The sequence below is a fragment of the Bombus terrestris genome, unplaced genomic scaffold (genome assembly GCF_910591885.1).
Source record: "Bombus terrestris unplaced genomic scaffold, iyBomTerr1.2, whole genome shotgun sequence".
Taxonomy (NCBI): Eukaryota; Metazoa; Arthropoda; class Insecta; order Hymenoptera; family Apidae; genus Bombus; species Bombus terrestris.
The window spans coordinates 6353471-6374202 of NW_025963552.1; the positions used below are offsets into that span (position 1 = coordinate 6353471).

General features: G+C 41.3%; 1 protein-coding gene and 1 long non-coding RNA gene across 3 annotated transcripts in view; both read left to right on the plus strand.

Moving 5' to 3' along the window:
- LOC110120126 overlaps positions 1-8560 on the plus strand; it is a 28828-nt gene extending 20268 nt beyond the window's left edge. Inside the window, exons 1-3 of one of the 2 annotated variants that reach the window (XR_007227619.1) lie at positions 5654-6894; positions 7257-7416; positions 7933-8560. This is a non-coding gene — a long non-coding RNA (uncharacterized LOC110120126). Of the gene's footprint in view, positions 1-5653; positions 6895-7256; positions 7417-7932 lie in introns of those variants that run through there. The other variant, XR_007227620.1, reaches the window with a different exon arrangement.
- A 1893-nt stretch (positions 8561-10453) lies between these two features.
- LOC125386983 lies at positions 10454-11164 on the plus strand (the record flags this gene model as incomplete). The annotated part of the gene is made up of 1 exon (XM_048414164.1): positions 10454-11164. A coding segment is annotated over exon 1 (627 nt), but the record flags the coding sequence as incomplete, so codon positions are not given.
- Between the last annotated feature and the right edge of the window lie 9568 nt (positions 11165-20732).

The window sequence follows — 20732 nt, forward strand, 5'->3', positions numbered from 1 at the left end:
CTAAGTCAATTATTGAGGTCGAGATTCCTTTCCTAGCCAGACAAGGTGTAGTTGCCGAGTGGGGCACCGTATCAAAGGCCTTAGAGATGTCTACTATCGTATAGACACCTCCGTTATCCCTTTTACTTCGTTCCAGGGCTGCGTTCAGTAAATCAATATCAATTTTACAGCCACTTTCGGCTGTGAAGCGCTTTTGCCTTTTATTCTGCTCGATGCCCCTCCTGATTTTCCTATCGATTTATTGCAGTGAAAATTCTGCCAATAATAGGATCAATCGTTAAAGGCCGCCAGTTCTCGGCCTTGTTGGCATCTTTGCTAGGTTTTGGTATCAAAATGGTCCTATTTTTTCTCCAACTCTCCGGAAAGTGAGAGGCAACAAGATGTTAGATAGCAGTGCCAACACTTTCGGCAGATCCGGTATTAATAAGTGTTTCTTTTGTAAGCCATCCGGGCCTGCTGCTGTCTTATTTTTGATCTTCTTTATCCTCTCACTTATTTCCTCAGCGACTATCGGTGGAAAGTATTCATGAATTAAACCTCCTGAGTAGGTTGCTTGTAGTAGGTATAGGGGGTTCTGCGGTCCACTCTTCCCCCATAGATCTTTGTACAATTTTTCCACCTCTTTGGCCTCAGGGGGCTGTCTGGCTGGTGCTAAACAGGCCATATCGTTGTTTATAACAACGTCAGGTAGCTTCCTCGGGCACTCCTTAAACATGTCTTGACAACGTGCATACATATATCTTCGTCGCCAATTTCTCTTATTGCTTTTATTACTTTTATTTTTGCTTTTGCTATTTCCTTTGTGTCCTTTCTTATCTTTCCGATGGGGCCCATCTCCCTCATCGTCAGTGTTGCTTTTAATTAGCGCTCTAAACAGAAATGTGCTAATAAACTTATCTATTTCTCTGATTAAATCCTCATTATTGGTGCCATATGTCTCTCATAAATATTTTATCTTATTATATAACTCCTTAGTGGGAGGGGGAACCTCAAAAGCCTGCTCAATTTCTTTTCTCAGGTCACGTCACCATTCATTAATAGAATCTTCATTTGATTGGCTTATTCTGTACCTTGGCGCATTGCCTGAGTTAACAGGATCGCACCCTTCCTCTGTTGCCTGCGAGAAACCCCCCCCCCTGAGTGCTCGAGTCCTCACTACTAATTTTCATGTTCTTCCTCTTATTCTTTATTTGCTCAATTGTTTTGCTAGTGAGGACTTTACTAACTTCTATATTAGGATATTTAAAATGCTTGTATGTTTCTTCGAGCTCCTTCCGGAGTGATACCTCTTCTACCGTCCAATTTTTCATGTTTGGCGGGTCCGTTCCTCTTCTTTTCACATTCCTTACGGCAAGGTGCGCATGCCGTTCGTGTGTGGAGAGTCCTCTCTGAGTTCCAAAGCTCATGACTATGTGAAAGCAAATTTCACACTTAAATGAACCTTCGCTATTTAAATTTGTGCCCTTGTACTTTGGCAAGTGACACCTCGCCCCATGTAGCTTCGGGAAGCCTCTCCCACACAGCGTATACATCCACTCAATATTCGCACTTTTATGATGCAGACCAAGGTGCCTGTCCAGGTCCGACAACGTCGAAGGTCGACCAGTATTCAAATTCTATACTTATAGGGGAAATCTTTACGCTTATACCACAGCAACTTAGCTCAACAGTGAACCGGGTCCTCCCACTTCACTAAATAAGAGAGCGACAATCCCCTAGGCAAGTCCAGTAACCTGGTGGTAAGAACAGAGCATCGTTCGTAGCACCCAAGATTTCCAAACATATCCTACCGCCACGTATAGCCAATCTAGCTACATCTGTATATCCATTATTAAACTATGTCTTGTTCCTTGACAATGTTTCCAATCAACCAAAAACTTTAAGAGAAAACAGCGCTTGCCCTCCTTATAAATTAAATATCATAATGGAACATTCGGGCAGCCGACTATATCAGGCCAACTGACTCAGTGTTCAAAGTAATTTTCCCTGCTTTCAGGTTTTTTCCTGAAACACTACTTGGCAAGTAGATAGCTACCACTGTAAGGCATTATTTAAAATAGATTTGAAACGCGACAAAATTTCGGAAATCCCCAAAAAACATCTCCAAAGTAACAGCTCAACAACGGTGGAACTTACTTAGAGCAGCCTCTATTTCTGTCAACAAACAAGTGGTTCGTAATGTGACGACCTCTACTCGAGGTTGCGAGTGGACCTTGAGCACTGCACCTGGAGACATACCGACCCGTACAATAACATGCCGTCTCGAGAATCAAACTTGGCAAACCGTCACTTTGTCGAGAACTTTCGCTTAGTAAATTTCTCCTATTCCAGCTTATTCCACGCTATTAATTCTTGTGATTGAAATGGATCCACCCTCCGAATTCTAAACTAAAACGGGCGATAGGCGAATTACAAACTGTGAAAAAAGCAATACTCTTAACAATGCAGCTTATCATATGGCTCTCGATACACCGTAGTACGAGCTCAGCTCCATAGGTGTCACCCGGTGCTGGAATACCTAACTGTCGTGACTAGCAATAGTCCCCAGATGGCACGACACGTTCCGTATGCTCATCTAAGACTACATATCCTAACTTGTAATACATACAGGTAACACCACCAATTCGTATATCGGCACCAGGCTAATGATGATTCTATAACTATACCCTGAGTCACGAAGCCCCCACATTAAGATGGCTACCGCCTGACATACCCGTGCGCATCTCTTCACGTCGATATCGTTGGCTTTCGCGATAAGAAGACGTGCCGTGCCAAGTGAGTGCTACCTTCCTCGTACGAAATCCAAAACCTCAACGCACCACCGAGATTCCGACGCCCTTTAAACATCGTTCGACCGTGTCGAAACCAAGCGAGGCTAATACTGTTGCACATTTTTGAACCATCGTATGCATCAGCAATTTGTCCCGTTCAATACGCCACCATCATCACCCACCATTCTGGTTTTAAAACCAAAATCATTTACCTTAGTGTTGTCCAAGGCTACCGTAAATTACATAATATTAGTCGGTTTAGTGACCAAGGTAACGCTAAACAACTAGCATGGACATAAATAAAAACTCTCAGTTTTGTAAGTTACAGTTCATACCAGCACCGGCATATTATACATTATTTAAAAGGTTTCATCCTATCTTGGCAACATCAAATTAAAAAAGTTTAACGGAAGATGCTACCAGTAGCCGAATATATCTCAGCAGGCCACTATGTGATAATGGAGGGAGCCATCATCCCAATATGACGCCAATTGCCTGATATCGTAAACGACACTCTCGTCCGTCGCAAGCGCAGCGATCTCAAAATCGAGTTTCGAAGAGCAGCTCTTGTTCACAACATGACGCCGAATACCAGTCCCGACAAATGTCGCCACTACTCGTGCCAATCAAGCGTATTACAAGAGGTGTCATAAGATGGTAGAATCCTACTCCCATTACAAATTTACATACCCGTCAACAGCCAAAACGTCAGCATTAGTCATTCGACTTGTTACCTCCACTCAAGCCGGTACGTACCATAGGCCCTTGTGCAGTCATTAGTCAAAATCATCTAATATTATTTATTGGATTAGTCGATTTTAATCTAATTTAATTTAATTTGCCTTAAGGACAGTCCCTGCAGTCTTATTAATAAATATCTAACTGGTATTACCACCGTGGCGAGGTGAGCCAATATTTATATATATTATTGTAGTATCGTGGACAAAAGGCCTAAGATATCGGCCGAATCGTAAACAATGTCACGAGAGTCGCGGCATCGTCGGGTACATCAATGTGTCGTCGGTCCTTTCAAGTGAACAGTTTCGTGGAGAAGGCCTGCGTGACCCTGGCCACGGGCGTTTTCGGGACACGTGCGCGATAGGGCGGGAAAAGACAAAAGAGATGCTAAAGACGGTGTTAGTTGATACGCCGGCGAGAACGAATGCAAAAGGCGAACAGTATGAGTTGAGAAGCGAGAGCGTGCGAGTGCGGATGCCGAAGACGAGAGTTATAGAGAGTGATTTGAGCGGAATAAGACTTTTGTGTTTTAGTTCAAGTTGAACATTTATCGTTCTCTGTCCAATTAATCTTTGTTATTTTTATTTATCTTAATAAATAGTATTAGGAGAATTTTACAAACCTAAATTATCCTAATCCTATCCTTTTTCCGATACTACATTATTATATTCGTAATAAAACTTTTCAAATCAAACTACTGTATTATTAGATTAACTGTTTTAACTATAATCAAATCGATACTGTTACTGTTTAGCTTAATGTTACTGCATTCTTCTACAGATTTCTTCAAACATCAAATTTATTTAATGTTAGGGCTGCAAATCTGGCCCTGTCAGTGATAACGAAATTTATCCTCTTTCATCTTGTCAAGGTAAGATTAATCATATAATTAACTAATTTTTATTTACAATTCGCAAATCCTACTGTTTTTCCAATTTTAACCATTACCATTCTGTATTTTCGAAATATCGCGGGGAGACGCGGTTGCGAGAAAACGTGTCAATGGGAGTCGTAAATTCCTGTTACGATTGTAAGAAACGACACCACGAATATATCGATCCCCTGATTTCCGTTAAGATAATAGGGGTAGTTGTTGGAGTATAACATTGTTACGTCGCGTGAAGAGGTCCGCGCGACGTCTTCTATTGTCTGACCGTAACGGCCCAAGCGTCGTTAGAGAAACCCTCAATAAACCTAAGGCCCACCATAAACCGAGTCCCATTAGCTTGCAGGAACCTTGAATCCTGCAAGAATTTTGGGTTTATCTGTGGTACTTAAACAAGTCATTAGGTTTATTGAGAGTGTTTAAAGATTACGGAGAAAGCTGGTATTTATAACGGGAAAAACTGGTAATTATATGATAGGGAAAACCAGGCATTTATAGAATAGAAATGTCTGGATTTTCCCATGAGTCATGCCGATGGGATGTTTACATCTCCCGTCTTCAAGCGTTAACGTCTTAATCAATGGGTAGCGCGGATCCTTGTCCTCACATTTCCTAACTAAAAATGTAAGCAACGAATCTGCGTTCTTCGTTCAAAGGGCACACCCATACCGAGCTTTCTTCCGTAATCACATCAGAACGAACTTCAGAGTATTTCTTCGGCTCTCACGGTGCCTAGAGTTCCTGCATTTCCTATAACTCTCACCGTTCCTGTATCTCTCAGAGTTTCCTACCACTCTCAAAGTGGCTACACGGTCTAAAGCTCCTATCATTCTCTCATCTAAGAATAATCCTTCTCTTCATTATCTGCATCTTAACCAACGGCGTTACTAATTTGTGTGATTTTATAAAGTGTTGGAAATATACATTATTATAACTCTGTGACTCCCAGTGTTATACTAACGGAATCACCCCTATTATCCTAAACGAAATACGGGGATCGAACTATTCGTGGTGTCGATTATCCTAATCGTAACGGGAATTTACGACTCCCGTTGACGCGTATTCTAACGACCGCGTCTCCCCGCGATAGCTCGAAAATACAAACATTGCGATTCACAGGGTTATAAAATTTATTTCCCACACTTTGTACAATCATACAAATTAGTAACGCCGTTGATGAAAATACATGTAGCGGCACTCGTCGGTAAAATTCATAACGGATTCCGTCCAGTGAACCCGCTACACAAAAAATCGTGTTTACAGATAGACGAGTTTATTATAGATCCGACAACCTTAGGCGGTTACCGAAGATTAATCAAAATCCGTCGTTTTTATCGTGATCATATGCCCTCGAGTCGACTACCCGAAAAGTGAAAATTCGTAAACAAGGTCGAGAGTTCAGCGTCCGTTGGGATCTTTCGAGAACTTCTTCGAAATTAAAATCCCAACGCCTTTTGTCAACTCCGACGGTTATAAATATAGCGAACAGGGCAGTGATATCGAGTGACACGAGCAGTAGCAGCTAAGTTGATACTTCCCTTGCGCCGATTTATTCGTAATCGCAAATCAAGACAGCAGTTGTGTTATACGACTAGTGTACACGCAGGGTATACAGACTATTCGTTGGTTATCAGATCCAGTAGAGTGACCCTCCTGATGGAGAAGAAGTCGGAGCTGTAGGAACAGTCGGAAATGTAGGAACTCTGAGAGATGTAGGATCTGTGTGGTTCGTTCTGATGTGATTGCGGAGGAAAGCTCGGTATGAGTGTGCCTTTTGAACGATGAACGTGGATTCGTTGCTAACACTTTTAGTTGGGAAAGTGAGGGCGATGATCCGCGATGCCGATCTGTTATCATCAATATTGGGAATAAAGATGAGAGGAAGAAGCCTCCTACCAACGTGGTTCGTGGGCGACATTGTTTATGGGAAAAACCAGTTTTCCCGTTAGACAACTATTTGGTTTTTCCCATTAGGTAACTATCTGCTTTCTCCGTAATTTGTAAGAACGTACAATAGATCTAAGGACTGTTTTATGTATCAGCTATAAACCGAAAATACTTGCAGGATTAAAGGTTCCTGCAAGCTAATAAGATTCGGTTTATGGTGGGGCCTTAGGTTTATTGAGGATTTACACTAATTACGATTTGGTTCTGAGCTCCAGCCGTGACATTCCAAGACTGAAGCTCTTACAATTTGACTTTCGGTGGGATCTGTTTCTTTTTTCTTTGTTGCCCTTCAACATCTCCACTACCCACGCGTTTGTTGGCGTCCGTGACCGTTGCCACGCACCCCTTCTTTTAGAACATGCGGTGGGAGAACCGTTGGGATATCGATGACTCATTAGGTACTTCGGCGATATACATTGTCGCCAAGTGCCTAATGAAAGTTGAAAGAGTCAGAATTGAATTTATCATTGTCGAGTGAAGATCCTTGTGTTATAGTGTCGTAGAAGCAGTGAGTAACGAATACGTGAAACCAGAAACAATATTTGATTTCATGTAAGAGCGAACGATATTGTATTAATCATACTGTTATCTACAAACTAATAATATAACATTCCTACTTTTATTACACTTTCTAATTTACTTTAATCATTATATTATAAATAAAATTTTGTTTCGATGGCGCAAACCTCATCAATACCAATGATTCATCCACTTTCCCATTGACAGAGTAATGCTACTAAACAAAATCACTATTTCATTTTAATTCCCAATTTCTAGTCCTACATATGCATTTCTTATTAACGCTTATTATTACATAGCCCAACCACGACAACAGTTATTTTTATAATAAGTATTATTATAAATTTAACTTTTATTAAAACCATATCTATTATATTTTATTATTATATCTGTAGTATCGTGGACAAGAGACGAGAGCCGAGGCGTCGTCGGATCCATCAATGTGTCGTCGTGTCACTGGCCACGGATGTTCGCGGCCACCACATGCATGTTGGGGCTAAGAAAAGACAAAGGGATGCTAGCCCAGGGGGTATCAGTTTAGAAGTCGTGCATAATGTTAGTTGAGAAGTCGTACAGTGTCAATTGAAAAGTCAGAGAGAGTGAGTGCAGAAGCCGGAGAGTGTGAATGGAGGAGCCGGAGAGTATGAATCGGGAAGTTGAGAGCCGAGTATGATAATAAGACGTACGACAATGTTGTAATCAGTTCGTTGTAATGAATATTACTTGTTAAACCAAAACATCATTACTTGTCCTTACTCTAAAACCCCATTTAAGTTACTACATATCTTCCTGCTTGACATTGGATGTCTATGAGCCATTGTTGGTTCAATCATAAATATTTCTATTGCTGCTTTTAATACTAGATACACCAATTTTGACCGATAAGTCATTTTACTTTAATTTCGTTAATTCTGTTTTTTATTTATTAGTTTACCTCCTTTGTTCTATGCTAAATTTATTTCGAATAACTTTAATCTTAATTTAGTTATAATTAACTTCCTGTGTATTTCTATTATGTAACGATATATACATATACCGCGGTTAATTTAATTCATTTTATTACCTAATTAGGACGAATTAGCCGATGATTATCTACACCTAGCTTTCTGGTTCTCCATAATATTGGTAAGCTAATCTATTAGAGTAAGTACCAAATTTATTTACTAATTTCTATATAATGATCAATTTATTATGATCTCATTAATCTTGCTATATCTTACTATACTTTAACTACAGCTTCTTTCTACAACTATCAATTTATTATCCTTATTATATTTATTATATTTTATTTTTATTTTAGGCCCGGACCACCAATCCCACCCAATGCTATCAAAATCGCATTTTTCGTGGCCAGTGCCCAAATTGGTCTTTCTTTAACAATGAACTACGATTATCTAAACTCTAAATATCGGCACTTAACCCCTTCCCGTGCCATTTAGTTCGACGAAACTCGGGCCCAAGCGGTAGATATCGACGCGCACTAAACAGATAACGGGCAAAAAAGCAGTCCGCGAGCTCGGCTTGTTACGTTTACGTTTGGCCCAAGTATCTGGTCGCGAATCAGACTCGCGATATTCATGTTTTGGCCAAAATCTTCATCGCGTGTCTGACTCGATAAAGTATGGAAAGGTGTTAATACAAGAATATTCAAACTGTATACATAATTAATATTTAATATAAAATTAAATATTTATTTTAATTACACGTCAACTTTATTATCTACCCTATCTTTCTGTCTATGACCTATGTCCACCTTAACATGTGACTCGTAGTTATTTATTCGTTATAGTTCCCGAACTGTAATTGCACTTTATTTCAATTCTTATTCTAGTCAAATTCTAATTCTTATTTCCTTTAATTTAGCCAATAAATTAACTTAATATTAATTTAGCTCACTCTAATTTTAATAAAAATCCACTATACTCTTACTCACTCAAAAACATTAATTGTTATATAGCCCCGTTACGCCTTCCAATTTGGCTTGCGACTTCTCGCATCCGTTAAACCCTCTCATCTTATTCAAGTCAACATCAAACTAAAATCACTGTACGTACCCGTGACACCATAATTCATATCACATGGGAATTATCCATCACTATCTAGCTCGTTAAAAATTGGCATTTCTCATGTTTCCTTTAAACTAATTCCACCCACGTTATGACACATCTACCCCTAACCAACTACTATTACAATTAGCCTTATGCTCATGAGCAGAAGCTCGCGGCATACATGTCCGCAAGCAACGTCTCGAGTTGAACTCCAGTTTTGCTGCTAATTAAACTCGGTTGTCTGATTTCTAAGATTTTACGTGTTTTACATGATAGGTCGATCTGCACATTTTTCGTAATATGATAATGATATAATGATTTTCAGTCTGTAATGGTACGAACGTCAATTCTTTCAGCTTGAATACAGCAGTTGGGTAAGTTTTGACTGTCTGTTGGTTACTAATTAATTCGAATCTGCATTCAGGTGAACTGATTCTATTGTGACGTGGTTGAGCTTCCTTACAAATGTGGATGACTGCCGTTCGTTTATATTTGTTTAAGTAGTGGCTATCGACAAAAGTGTATTGTTCTATGTTGGTTAGTATTAGACCAGTTTCTACTACAGGTGCGATAAATACAGAGTTTTGCTTGAAAGGTATCGGATATATTTTTGTTATTTTAAATTCGTTATCTTCTAATAGTGGTACAATTATCGTATATGTCGGAGATGAAAGAACACCGTGGCCTTCCCTTTGGAATTCATTGGATAACCCCCAATATTTTAGTCTCTATAATTTAACTCGATTATAATTTTTCGAGATTTGTGATAATGAGCTTAGGCTCGAGGCGACAATCAGTCGTCGAACGTAGCCGCGGTCAAAGGGATGAACGTTTTATCTAACAAAGGCACAGAGTAACTCTATACCTCTCCTTAAAAGAAATAGTCGTAGCGATACGTGGCAGTAAATACTTCAATAGTTTCTATCCCGCGGCCCCCCCACACGCAGATTTTGTCCTCCGGGTAAGATGATCGCCGGGTGTCGGCATGCCTTTGTGGTGTATGTTTAGCTAACGTGAGGACCCGCTATGGATCTTAAGATTTAGTCAAGCGAAGTCCGTCAAGTAGTCTTTGTTGCAACTACGGAAAGATAGGAGAAGCCTATCTTCCACGAACGATGCCCCCGTCAACAACCTCCCCTTAAGGGCGGCCAGCATCTCTTTCAAAACGCCGATATGGAGATCGACCAATGAGCAACAGCGCTAATTTCCCTCACCTTTGGAACGAAAGCTTTCTTTGACGAATCCGAGGATCTCATATCCTTAGACCCACCCAACATAGTTCTCCTCGACGACATCGTCGAGACGGAGAGTCATTCTTTCGTACGATCTCATCGACGAATGACAGTGCCACCTTACAACCAGTGAATACCTCACATCTAGTTAACAAAGAGTTAGACTTGAACTGTGCGAGAACATACGTTCACCATCCCGTGACCGCGGATTCGTTTCGAACCTAAGGTCATTATCACTAGTGCTACGAGTGCTTAATCTTGTTAATAAGCCCGTGCTAATAAACTCTCCGTTGTATCACGACAATGGCTAATTCTAATGAAAATTCATTAAACGCCCATCTCCATAATCCTGACTTCAATCCGACATCAGAAGTGGGATCAGGGCCATACGTAACGATGGAACAACTCATGGCTATCGTGCGCCAGATAACTCAGCCGCGAGAGCAAAGACCGAGTGAAACATCTACGATCGTGCCGCTTCCGCGTTTTAACCCCGGAAGCTTGGGTTCCGACCCAGCCGCATGGTGTGCGACTGTTGACGTGATCATGGAAGAAAAACCTTTGCAAGGCGGTGCGCTACTTTGTGCCTTGAGTGCCGCTCTAGAAAGCCCGGCAGCGCAGTGGCTTACACAAGTACCTGCTACTCAAATTTCCTCTTGGCCAAAGTTTAAAGACCGTTTCCTTACACGCTTTGGTGGGAAAGAGACAGCTGCCACGGTGCTATGGAAGATGAAAAACCAAGCACGACTGGAGGGTGAAACCCTGGGAGATTACAGCAGCCGTTTACGTTCCTTCCTGATGGCGAGGTGGGAAAGGTGTACCAAGGACGAGATAGTCAACGCTGTCGTGCTCCTTCATATAGGTTCACAGGACCAGCGCGTCCTACGGATAGCACTCACGAACGATATCAAGACCGAGGACCAGCTCACAGGCGAAATGACAGTGCTCTTCGATTCTGTGAAGAGGCCGGCGTCTTCAGTAAGCAACTCCTCCGCGAGTCCCGAAGCTAAACGGCATAAGCCTTCTGACTCCCGACACAAGTGCTACCACTGCGGTAGACACGGACATAAAGCATCTGAGTGCCGCGAGAGGACAAGACTGGAGGCGGAGAAACGCAATCGAAAATCAGGGGAAAACCGGGCTGCCACGTCTTCGAAGGTGTCCTGCTACAGGTGTAACGAGGAGGGCCACATCGCGCCCAACTGCCCGACCTTACGTAGAGGAAACCCTGCTACGAAAGAGGAGCGACAGGTTAACTTCTGCGTGGTGGAGGCCCCGACCGGTAAATTAAGTCACCAGGGTGAGTCGTTCCTGTTTTGCTTTGATTCCGGAGCTGAATGCTCATTAATCAAAGAATCGGTAGCTTCAAAATTTTCCGGCAAGAGAACGACCGAGATAGTAGTAATGCGAGGAATTGGGAACACTTGCGTTAAGAGTACGACCCAAATTCTGTCCGCCGTATGTATCAGCGGTCTAACACTGGAGGTAATTTTTCACGTCCTTGCCGACAATTACTTAAAACACGATATTATTATTGGGTGCGAAATTTTAAGCCAAGGCTTCGACGTACTCATGACGCGCAATAGCCTCGATATTTGTAAGTCGAAAACGGTTAATGTCTGTAATAATATCGCCGAACCTGCGATCGATCTCAATGATGTAGACACCGAGGTACTCGGCGACGATAAAGACCGATTGATTTCCATTCTCGACAGATTCAAAAACTCGTTCATCTCGGGTTTCCCACGTATCCGCGTAAATACGGGCCAATTAGAAATACGGTTGATCGACCCTAACATCACCGTCCAAAGAAGCCCCTATAGACTTAGCGAGGAAGAGCGGAGAATCGTACGAGCGCGAATCAGCGAACTACTCAGAGCTAACATTATAAGACCTAGCAATTCGCCGTTCGCGAGCCCCATGCTACTCGTGAAGAAAAAGGACGGTTGGGATAGATTGTGCGTAGATTTTCGAGCGTTAAATAAGAATACGGTCGCGGATCGGTACCCCCTACCCCTTATCGCGGACCAAATCGCGAGGTTACAAACGGCGAAATACTTCATTAGCCTGGACATGGCCAGCGGGTTCCACCAAATTCCTATACACCCCAATTCGGCGGAATACACGGCGTTCGTTACACCCGACGGGCAGTACGAGTACGTAACGATGCCGTTCGGATTGAAAAATGCACCGTCCGTTTTTCAGAGGGCCATTTTCAATGCCCTGGGCGACCTTGCGTATTCCTACGTCGTTGTCTATTTGGATGACGTCCTAATTATCGCCGACTCAATAGATCAAGCCTTAGAGAGGTTGGACATCGTGTTAAGTACCCTTGTAAACGCCGGGTTTTCGTTTAACTTTTCTAAGTGCTCTTTCCTGAAGACGTCGATACTCTATTTGGGATACGTAATCCAGAACGGAGAAGTCCGTCCCAACCCGGGTAAAGTATATGCCTTAAGCTCCCTACCCGCGCCGACGACCGTCACACAGCTCAGGCAGTTCACAGGGCTAGCCTCGTACTTTCGGAAGTTCATCCCTAAATTTTCACAATTGTTAAAACCCTTATACGCGCTTACGTCCGGCAGTAAAAATATAACATGGGCGGACAGGCACGAAAAAATAAGACAAGAGGTAATCTCCGTTCTGACCGACGCACCGGTGTTAATGCTATTTGACCCCAATTACCCAATAGAATTACATACCGATGCTAGCTCCGAAGGATTTGGGGCTATTTTGATGCACAAGGTGGAAGGTAAAAATCGAGTAGTGGAGTACTATAGTAAAAGAACCAGCCTCACGGAATCCAGATATCACTCTTATGAACTCGAAACATTAGCTGTTGTAAACGCCATAAAACATTTTCGCCACTACCTGCACGGACGGGAATTTCTTGTCGTCACGGACTGCAATTCATTAAAGGCGTCTAAGAGCAAAGTACATTTGAATGACAGGGTACACAGGTGGTGGGCTTACTTGCAAACGTTTATCTTCGACATTGTGTATCGGGAGGGCAAGCGAATGGCTCACGTAGATTTCTTTTCGCGAAATCCCACAGGCGTTGACCCTATTAGATTCGACAAAATCAAAGAGAAAATGGTTAATCTGGCCGAAATTTCGGAAGACTGGCTACTAGCCGAACAACGTCGTGACCCCCAAATTTCGGGAATTGTCGAAAAGTTGCAAAATGATGAGCTCGCGGAAGACATCGCGAATACTTACGAATTACGGTCCGGTACTCTCTACCGGAAAATTCAAAGAAGAGGCAGGACTCTCAGTTTACCTATTGTTCCAAGAGGGTTTAGGTGGTCCGTTATTAACCATGTGCATCAGTCAATTATGCACTTGGGTTGGGATAAGACGCCCGAGAAACTGTACGAGTATTACTGGTTCGAAGGAATGGCGAAGTACGTTCGCAAGTTCGTAGAGAACTGCCATGCTTGTAGAGTTTCGAAGGCTAGTTCAGGTAAGATACAAGCCGAACTACATCCCATACCCAAGGCCAGCATACCTTGGCACACGGTCCACATGGATATAACGGGCAAGCTGAGTGGTAAAAGCGATTCAAAGGAGTACGTCATTGTTTTGATCGACGTCTTCACTAATTCGTATACCTGCATCATACTCGTAAGATAGATTCCCTTAACACCATTAAAGCGCTTAAATCCGCTATATTTTTATTCGGGAGTCCCTGCCGGATAATAGCAGATCGGGGAAGATGTTTTAAGGGTAAAAGAATTTCGAGAATTCTGCGAAAGCAAACGAATTAAAGTTCACTTGATAGCGATCGGTGCTAGTAGAGCCAATGGACAGGTAGAGCGTGTTATGGGTACATTGGAAAATATGTTCACGGTAGTAGAGACGACCGGGCGGCCGTGGCAAGACGCGATTGGGGAAATACAGTTGGCTTTGAACTGTACCACCAACCGCGTGACCAACTCGAGTCCATTAGAACTACTAATAGGTAGAACGGCAAGACCTTACGATCTGTTGTTACCCGATAACATCAAAAGTATCGATATCTCCAATATAAGACGACAGGCAATAAAGTGGATGGAAACTAGTGCTAGGTATGATGAGGATGGATTTGACAAAGCTAAAGCTTAAGCGGTTAGGTTTAACTTCGTTGATTTCGTATTACGCAAGAATGAGGAAAGGAATCAAACCAAACTAGATCCAAAATTTAGAGGTCCACTTGTAATAGCAGAAGTCTTGGAAGGGGACAGGTATATCCTAAAGACATTAGACGGTAAGCGATCGTACAAATACAGTCACGACAGGTTGAGGAAAATGCCAGATGGTTGCACCCCTGCCGAGTTGGATGTCTGTAGTGAAGGCAACAACAGTGACCATGACGATATGAGCACTTCGATCTCGGAAGATCAGTAGCACTATGCCATTAACACCCGGCAGAGCGAGTTCGCACGTGTTTCGGGGCGACAGTGTGATGAGGCTCAGTGAGAACATGCGATGTGACTCGTATGCATCTCGGGGCGACAGTATGATAAGGCTCAGTGAGAACATGCGATGTGATTCGCATGCATCTCGGGGCGACAGTATGATAAGGCTCAGTGAGAATATGCGGTGTGGTTCGCATGCATCTCGGGGCAACAATATGGTAAAACTCGGTGAAACCGTGGAACAAGGCTCTATGTGCTCACACGATCTAGAAGACCGAGATCCTTTGGAGTGCGAAATCGAAAATGGTCCATCATGCCGTTACGATCCGACTAATAACCTGCAGGATGCAACTATCACCTTGAATACTAACTATAACGCTATTAATTTTCATTATCTTTTATTTCCTTGCTGCCAAACCCCCGAACAGGATTTGTTGCTACACTGGACCCTTGCCTTATTCGAACATCTAGTTAAATTGTGAATAATGTCAATTGTATCGAGTCTAATGTTAGGAAACTCAATATTTTAGTTACACACGAGGACGTGTGATAGTCAGAATGGCCGTGTCGGAGATGAAAAAATACTGGAATCTTCCCTTCGGAACTTTGGGAAGACCCCTAGTATTGTAATTTAGATTTCACCATAGCCGAATTAAGAAACTGTTGTCATTCGATTCGACTGTACTTATTTGAGATTTATGATAGTGAGCTCGGGCTCGAGGCGACAACCAGTCGCCGAACGTAGTCGCGGTCAAGGGATGAACGTTTTGTCTAACAAAGGCATGAAGTAACTCTATAGCTCTCCTTAAAAGAAATACTTAGGACGGGGCACGACGGTAAGCATTTCAACGATTTCTGTCCCGTGGCTCGCCACACGCAGACTCTATTCTTTGAGTAAGATGATTACCAGATGTCGACGCGTCTCCACAGTACATGTTCAGCTAGCCCGAGGACCTGCTATAAATCTTAAGATCTGTTTAACTAAAGTCCTTCAAACCGACAAACAGTCCTCGTCCCAACTACGAGAAAATAGAAGAAATCTATTTTTCTCACGAACGACGCTTCCTCTTCTCGAACTTTCTCTTAAGGGCGGCTAGCACCCTTCCCTAACCACCAACATGGAAATTGACCAATTAACAGTAACGCCAATTTCCCTCACTTTCCGAATGAAGGCTTTTCTCCACGAATCCGATGATCTCGTGCCCTTGGGCACACCCATCATAGTTTTCCTCGACAGCGTTACCGTGATGGAGAACCACTCTCCGGTACGATCTCAAAGACGATTCAAGTAACTCTTAGATACGTAGTGATTGCCTCGTGCATTAACATTGAGTACAACTTAGACGCTGAAGAAAAGTAGAGTTCGTCATCCCCTTGACCGCGGATTCGTTAGTGAGCCTAGGATCATTGTCATTAGCTTCTCGAGTATCTAATTATCGTGATTACGTGTCCAATTCCATCATAGTCATATTTGCACTAGTAAATACCTCCTCTATTGCATAATGATCACGTCTAGCGCCAATAGGGATTCGTTTCACGCTCTCAACCCTAACTCAAATCTTAACGCCAACCCGACATATATATACATACACATATTATTATATCGAACAACTACTCATCTAATATACAAAACCACCTTGTGAAAATTACATTACTGAACATTCAACTAAACCAACTGAAGATTTAATATAATAATATATAATAATATAATAATAATATATATATATATATATATATATATATATACATAGATATGTGAAATATCATCGTTGTATATAACCAGAAACAATACAAATGTCACACGACTTCTTCAACAACTTCGACTCTTCGTTCCTGCCGACAACACCTCACACGATGACTGCGTCTTCTAGGGCCACTTACGGATTCTTTACAATTCTTCTTCTTCTTGCACTGAAATATCATATGCAGTGAATAAAACACGAAAGAAGCAGGATGAACTAAATAAAAGAAATCATAACAAGATACACACCGAGACAGTCCGCATGGGAACCTCTGACAAAGATACCTCCGTATCTATCATTAAACGCATAATAATCAAGATGCACAAACCTCATTTGGAAGTCGACACCACTCACAGCGTGCCAATGCAAGGGAGGAAAACGAATGAAATTGTATTTCGTGAAGACGTTTCACCACTTTCCATAGATCAGAAACTGGAGTTACACAACTAATAACATAATAACAAGAAAGTAATATAAAATATACACGATTTAATATATAGCAAATATGGACATATAAATCTACAAGGAGCAAACTATATCTCATATTGTCAAATAAAACCAAATTGTCAGAAGATCATCAGGACACGACGCCAACGAAGGTGCCACTGTGCCTATTTGGATGGAAAACCGCCCCTTCAGCATCATCCTTTGCACATATTCACACACGCACGTCGATCACGTCATCTCGTACCATTCACATATCTTCCTCCTCTTGCGCTAAAACAAATTCACAAGTTTAAGGAAACAAACGATATGCGAAACGAGATAGAATACTAAAAACACATACTCACACAGTTCGCACCGGCGCGGACCGCTTTCGTGTCCATGACTCAACATAACCTGTAATCATCAAAATCCACGTTCTCTCATGGAAACTCTAAAAACCTGCAGCATTGCGATTCCCGCCGGAACGAACTGTCACGCGACTGTCATCCCATTGGGGATGTCATTATAAAAAGCGTAGCGACACAATTCAAAGGAGAGTAATTGTTAGCGGGTCAGTTGAATAAAAGAATAGAGTAACATTAATTGTTAGCGTTCGGGAGAATTTAGTGAAAATAAAGAGAGTAATTGTTAGCGGGTCAGTTGAATAAAGGAATAGCAAAGAGTAATTGTTAGCGTTCAGTAGAATTTAGCGAAAATAGAATAGATTAATTGTTAGCGTTAGCGTTAGCGATTAATTGTTAGTGGTTCAGTTAAAATAAGAGAATAATCGGAATAATCGATATTAGTTGAATCGGTTCGTTTCGGTAAAATAAGCAGATAATTAATATTAGTCGTTCAATTGAATTTGAGTGAGTCTGATATCAGTTCGTTCAGTTGATTTAATTAGAATTTAAGTTAGGATTAGAGAATAATTGCTCGTTCCAGTTCGAGTTTAAGAGTTACGAGATATAAATGTTATTAGTCAGTTCGAATTATAAAATAATTGTTATTAGTCAGTTAGAATTAAAACAATAGTTGGCTCAAGTTTTTGTGTTAGAATTTCGAATTTTTAAACACGTCCGGACACACTGTTGTTTACACTGTTCAAGTCAAATAAAGATTAAAACAAAAATTATAGAAGTGTCAATCTTTGTAAAACCGGCATCACCCCAGCGGAGACCAACGTCAGGTGAGTCAACTTTTAATTATTATTAATAATTAATAATTAAAATAATAAATAATATCAATAATTAGTATAATTCGTCATTAATTCCGCCAGTAATAATTATTTATAATATAATTGTTTATTCCAAACAATCCTCTCCCGTGCTAGTATCCCTGCGCATAGCAGGTTAGCCAAAACGTGGTGATCGTTGACCAGTGGCCTAAACTCCGATTATTCTCTTATTTTAACTGAACCACTAACAATTAATCGCTAACGCTAACGCTAACAATTAATCTATTCTATTTTCGCTAAATTCTACTGAACGCTAACAATTACTCTTTGCTATTCCTTTATTCAACTGACCCGCTAACAATTACTCTCTTTATTTTCACTAAATTCTCCCGAACGCTAACAATTAATGTTACTCTATTCTTTTATTCAACTGACCCGCTAACAATTACTCTCCTTTGAATTGTGTCGCTACGCTTTTTATAATGACATCCCCAATGGGATGACAGTCGCGTGACAGTTCGTTCCGGCGGGAATCGCAATGCTGCAGGTTTTTAGAGTTTCCATGAGAGAACGTGGATTTTGATGATTACAGGTTATGTTGAGTCATGGACACGAAAGCGGTCCGCGCCGGTGCGAACTGTGTGAGTATGTGTTTTTAGTATTCTATCTCGTTTCGCATATCGTTTGTTTCCTTAAACTTGTGAATTTGTTTTAGCGCAAGAGGAGGAAGATATGTGAATGGTACGAGATGACGTGATCGACGTGCGTGTGTGAATATGTGCAAAGGATGATGCTGAAGGGGCGGTTTTCCATCCAAATAGGCACAGTGGCACCTTCGTTGGCGTCGTGTCCTGATGATCTTCTGACAATTTGGTTTTATTTGACAATATGAGATATAGTTTGCTCCTTGTAGATTTATATGTCCATATTTGCTATATATTAAATCGTGTATATTTTATATTACTTTCTTGTTATTATGTTATTAGTTGTGTAACTCCAGTTTCTGATCTATGGAAAGTGGTGAAACGTCTTCACGAAATACAATTTCATTCGTTTTCCTCCCTTGCATTGGCACGCTGTGAGTGGTGTCGACTTCCAAATGAGGTTTGTGCATCTTGATTATTATGCGTTTAATGATAGATACGGAGGTATCTTTGTCAGAGGTTCCCATGCGGACTGTCTCGGTGTGTATCTTGTTATGATTTCTTTTATTTAGTTCATCCTGCTTCTTTCGTGTTTTATTCACTGCATATGATATTTCAGTGCAAGAAGAAGAAGAATTGTAAAGAATCCGTAAGTGGCCCTAGAAGACGCAGTCATCGTGTGAGGTGTTGTCGGCAGGAACGAAGAGTCGAAGTTGTTGAAGAAGTCGTGTGACATTTGTATTGTTTCTGGTTATATACAACGATGATATTTCACATATCTATGTATATATATATATATATATATATATATATTATTATATTATTATATATTATTATATTAAATCTTCAGTTGGTTTAGTTGAATGTTCAGTAATGTAATTTTCACAAGGTGGTTTTGTATATTAGATGAGTAGTTGTTCGATATAATAATATGTGTATATATATATATACATTTCACAATGTAATTTTCCATTATGTAAAATATATATATGCATATGTATATGTGCGTGTATTGTTATTCTCATTGTTTCTCGGATCGTTAATTGGTTGAATATTCCATAATGTGGATTTCGTATATAATTCTCTGGGTTCGTAGAAATGTAATTCTATATATTTATTTCTTTGCGTTTTAATGGTTTAATAACGTATACATACATATATATATATGTCGGAGATGAAAGAACGCCGGAGCTCCTCCTTGGATTCGCGGGAATACCGCAACTCTGTAACTTGGATTAAACAAATGCCGCTCCGATTGTTCGAGATTTATGATCATGAGCTTGGGCTCGAGGCGACAATCAGTCGCCGAACGTAGCCGCGGTCAAAGGGATGAACGTTTTATCTAACAAAGGCACAGAGTAACTCTATACCTCTCCTTAAAAGAAATAGTCGTAGCGACACGTGGCAGTAAATACTTCAATAGTTTCTATCCCGCGGCCCGCCACACGCAGATTTTGTCCTCCGGGTAAGATGATCGCCGGGTGTCGGCATGCCTTTGTGGCGTATGTTTAGCTAACGTGAGGACCCGCTATAGATCTTAAGATTTAGTCAAGCGAAGTCCGTCAAATAGACTTTGTTGCAACTACGGGAAGATAGGAGAAACCTATCCTCCACGAGCGTTGCCCCCCGTCAACAACCTCCCCTCAAGGGCGGCCAGCATCTCTTTCAAAACGCCGATATGGAGATCGACCAATTAGCAATAGCGCTAATTTCCCTCACCTTTGGAACGAAAGCTTTCTTTGACGAATCCGAGGATCCCATGTCCTTAGACCCACCCATTATAGTTTTCCTCGACGGCATCGTCGAGACGGAGAGTTACTCTCCGGTACGATCTCGACGACGATTCAAGTAACTCTCGGATACGTAGTGATTGCCCCACGCATTAACATTGAGTACAACTTAGACGCTAAAGAAGCGTAGAGTTCGTCATCCCGTTGACCGTGGATTCGTTATTGAGCCTAGGATCATTTTCATTAGCTTCTCGAGTATCAATTTATCGCGATTACTTGTCCAATTCCAACATGGTCATGTTTGCACTAGTAAATATCTCCTCTATTGCATAGTGATCACGTCTAGTGTCAATAGGAATTCGTTTACGCCCTTAACCCTAACTCTAATCGTAACGCCAACCCGACATATATATATATATTATGAATTTTTCCCAAAGATACGCGTATGCATGTGTATATCTATATATGTGTGTGT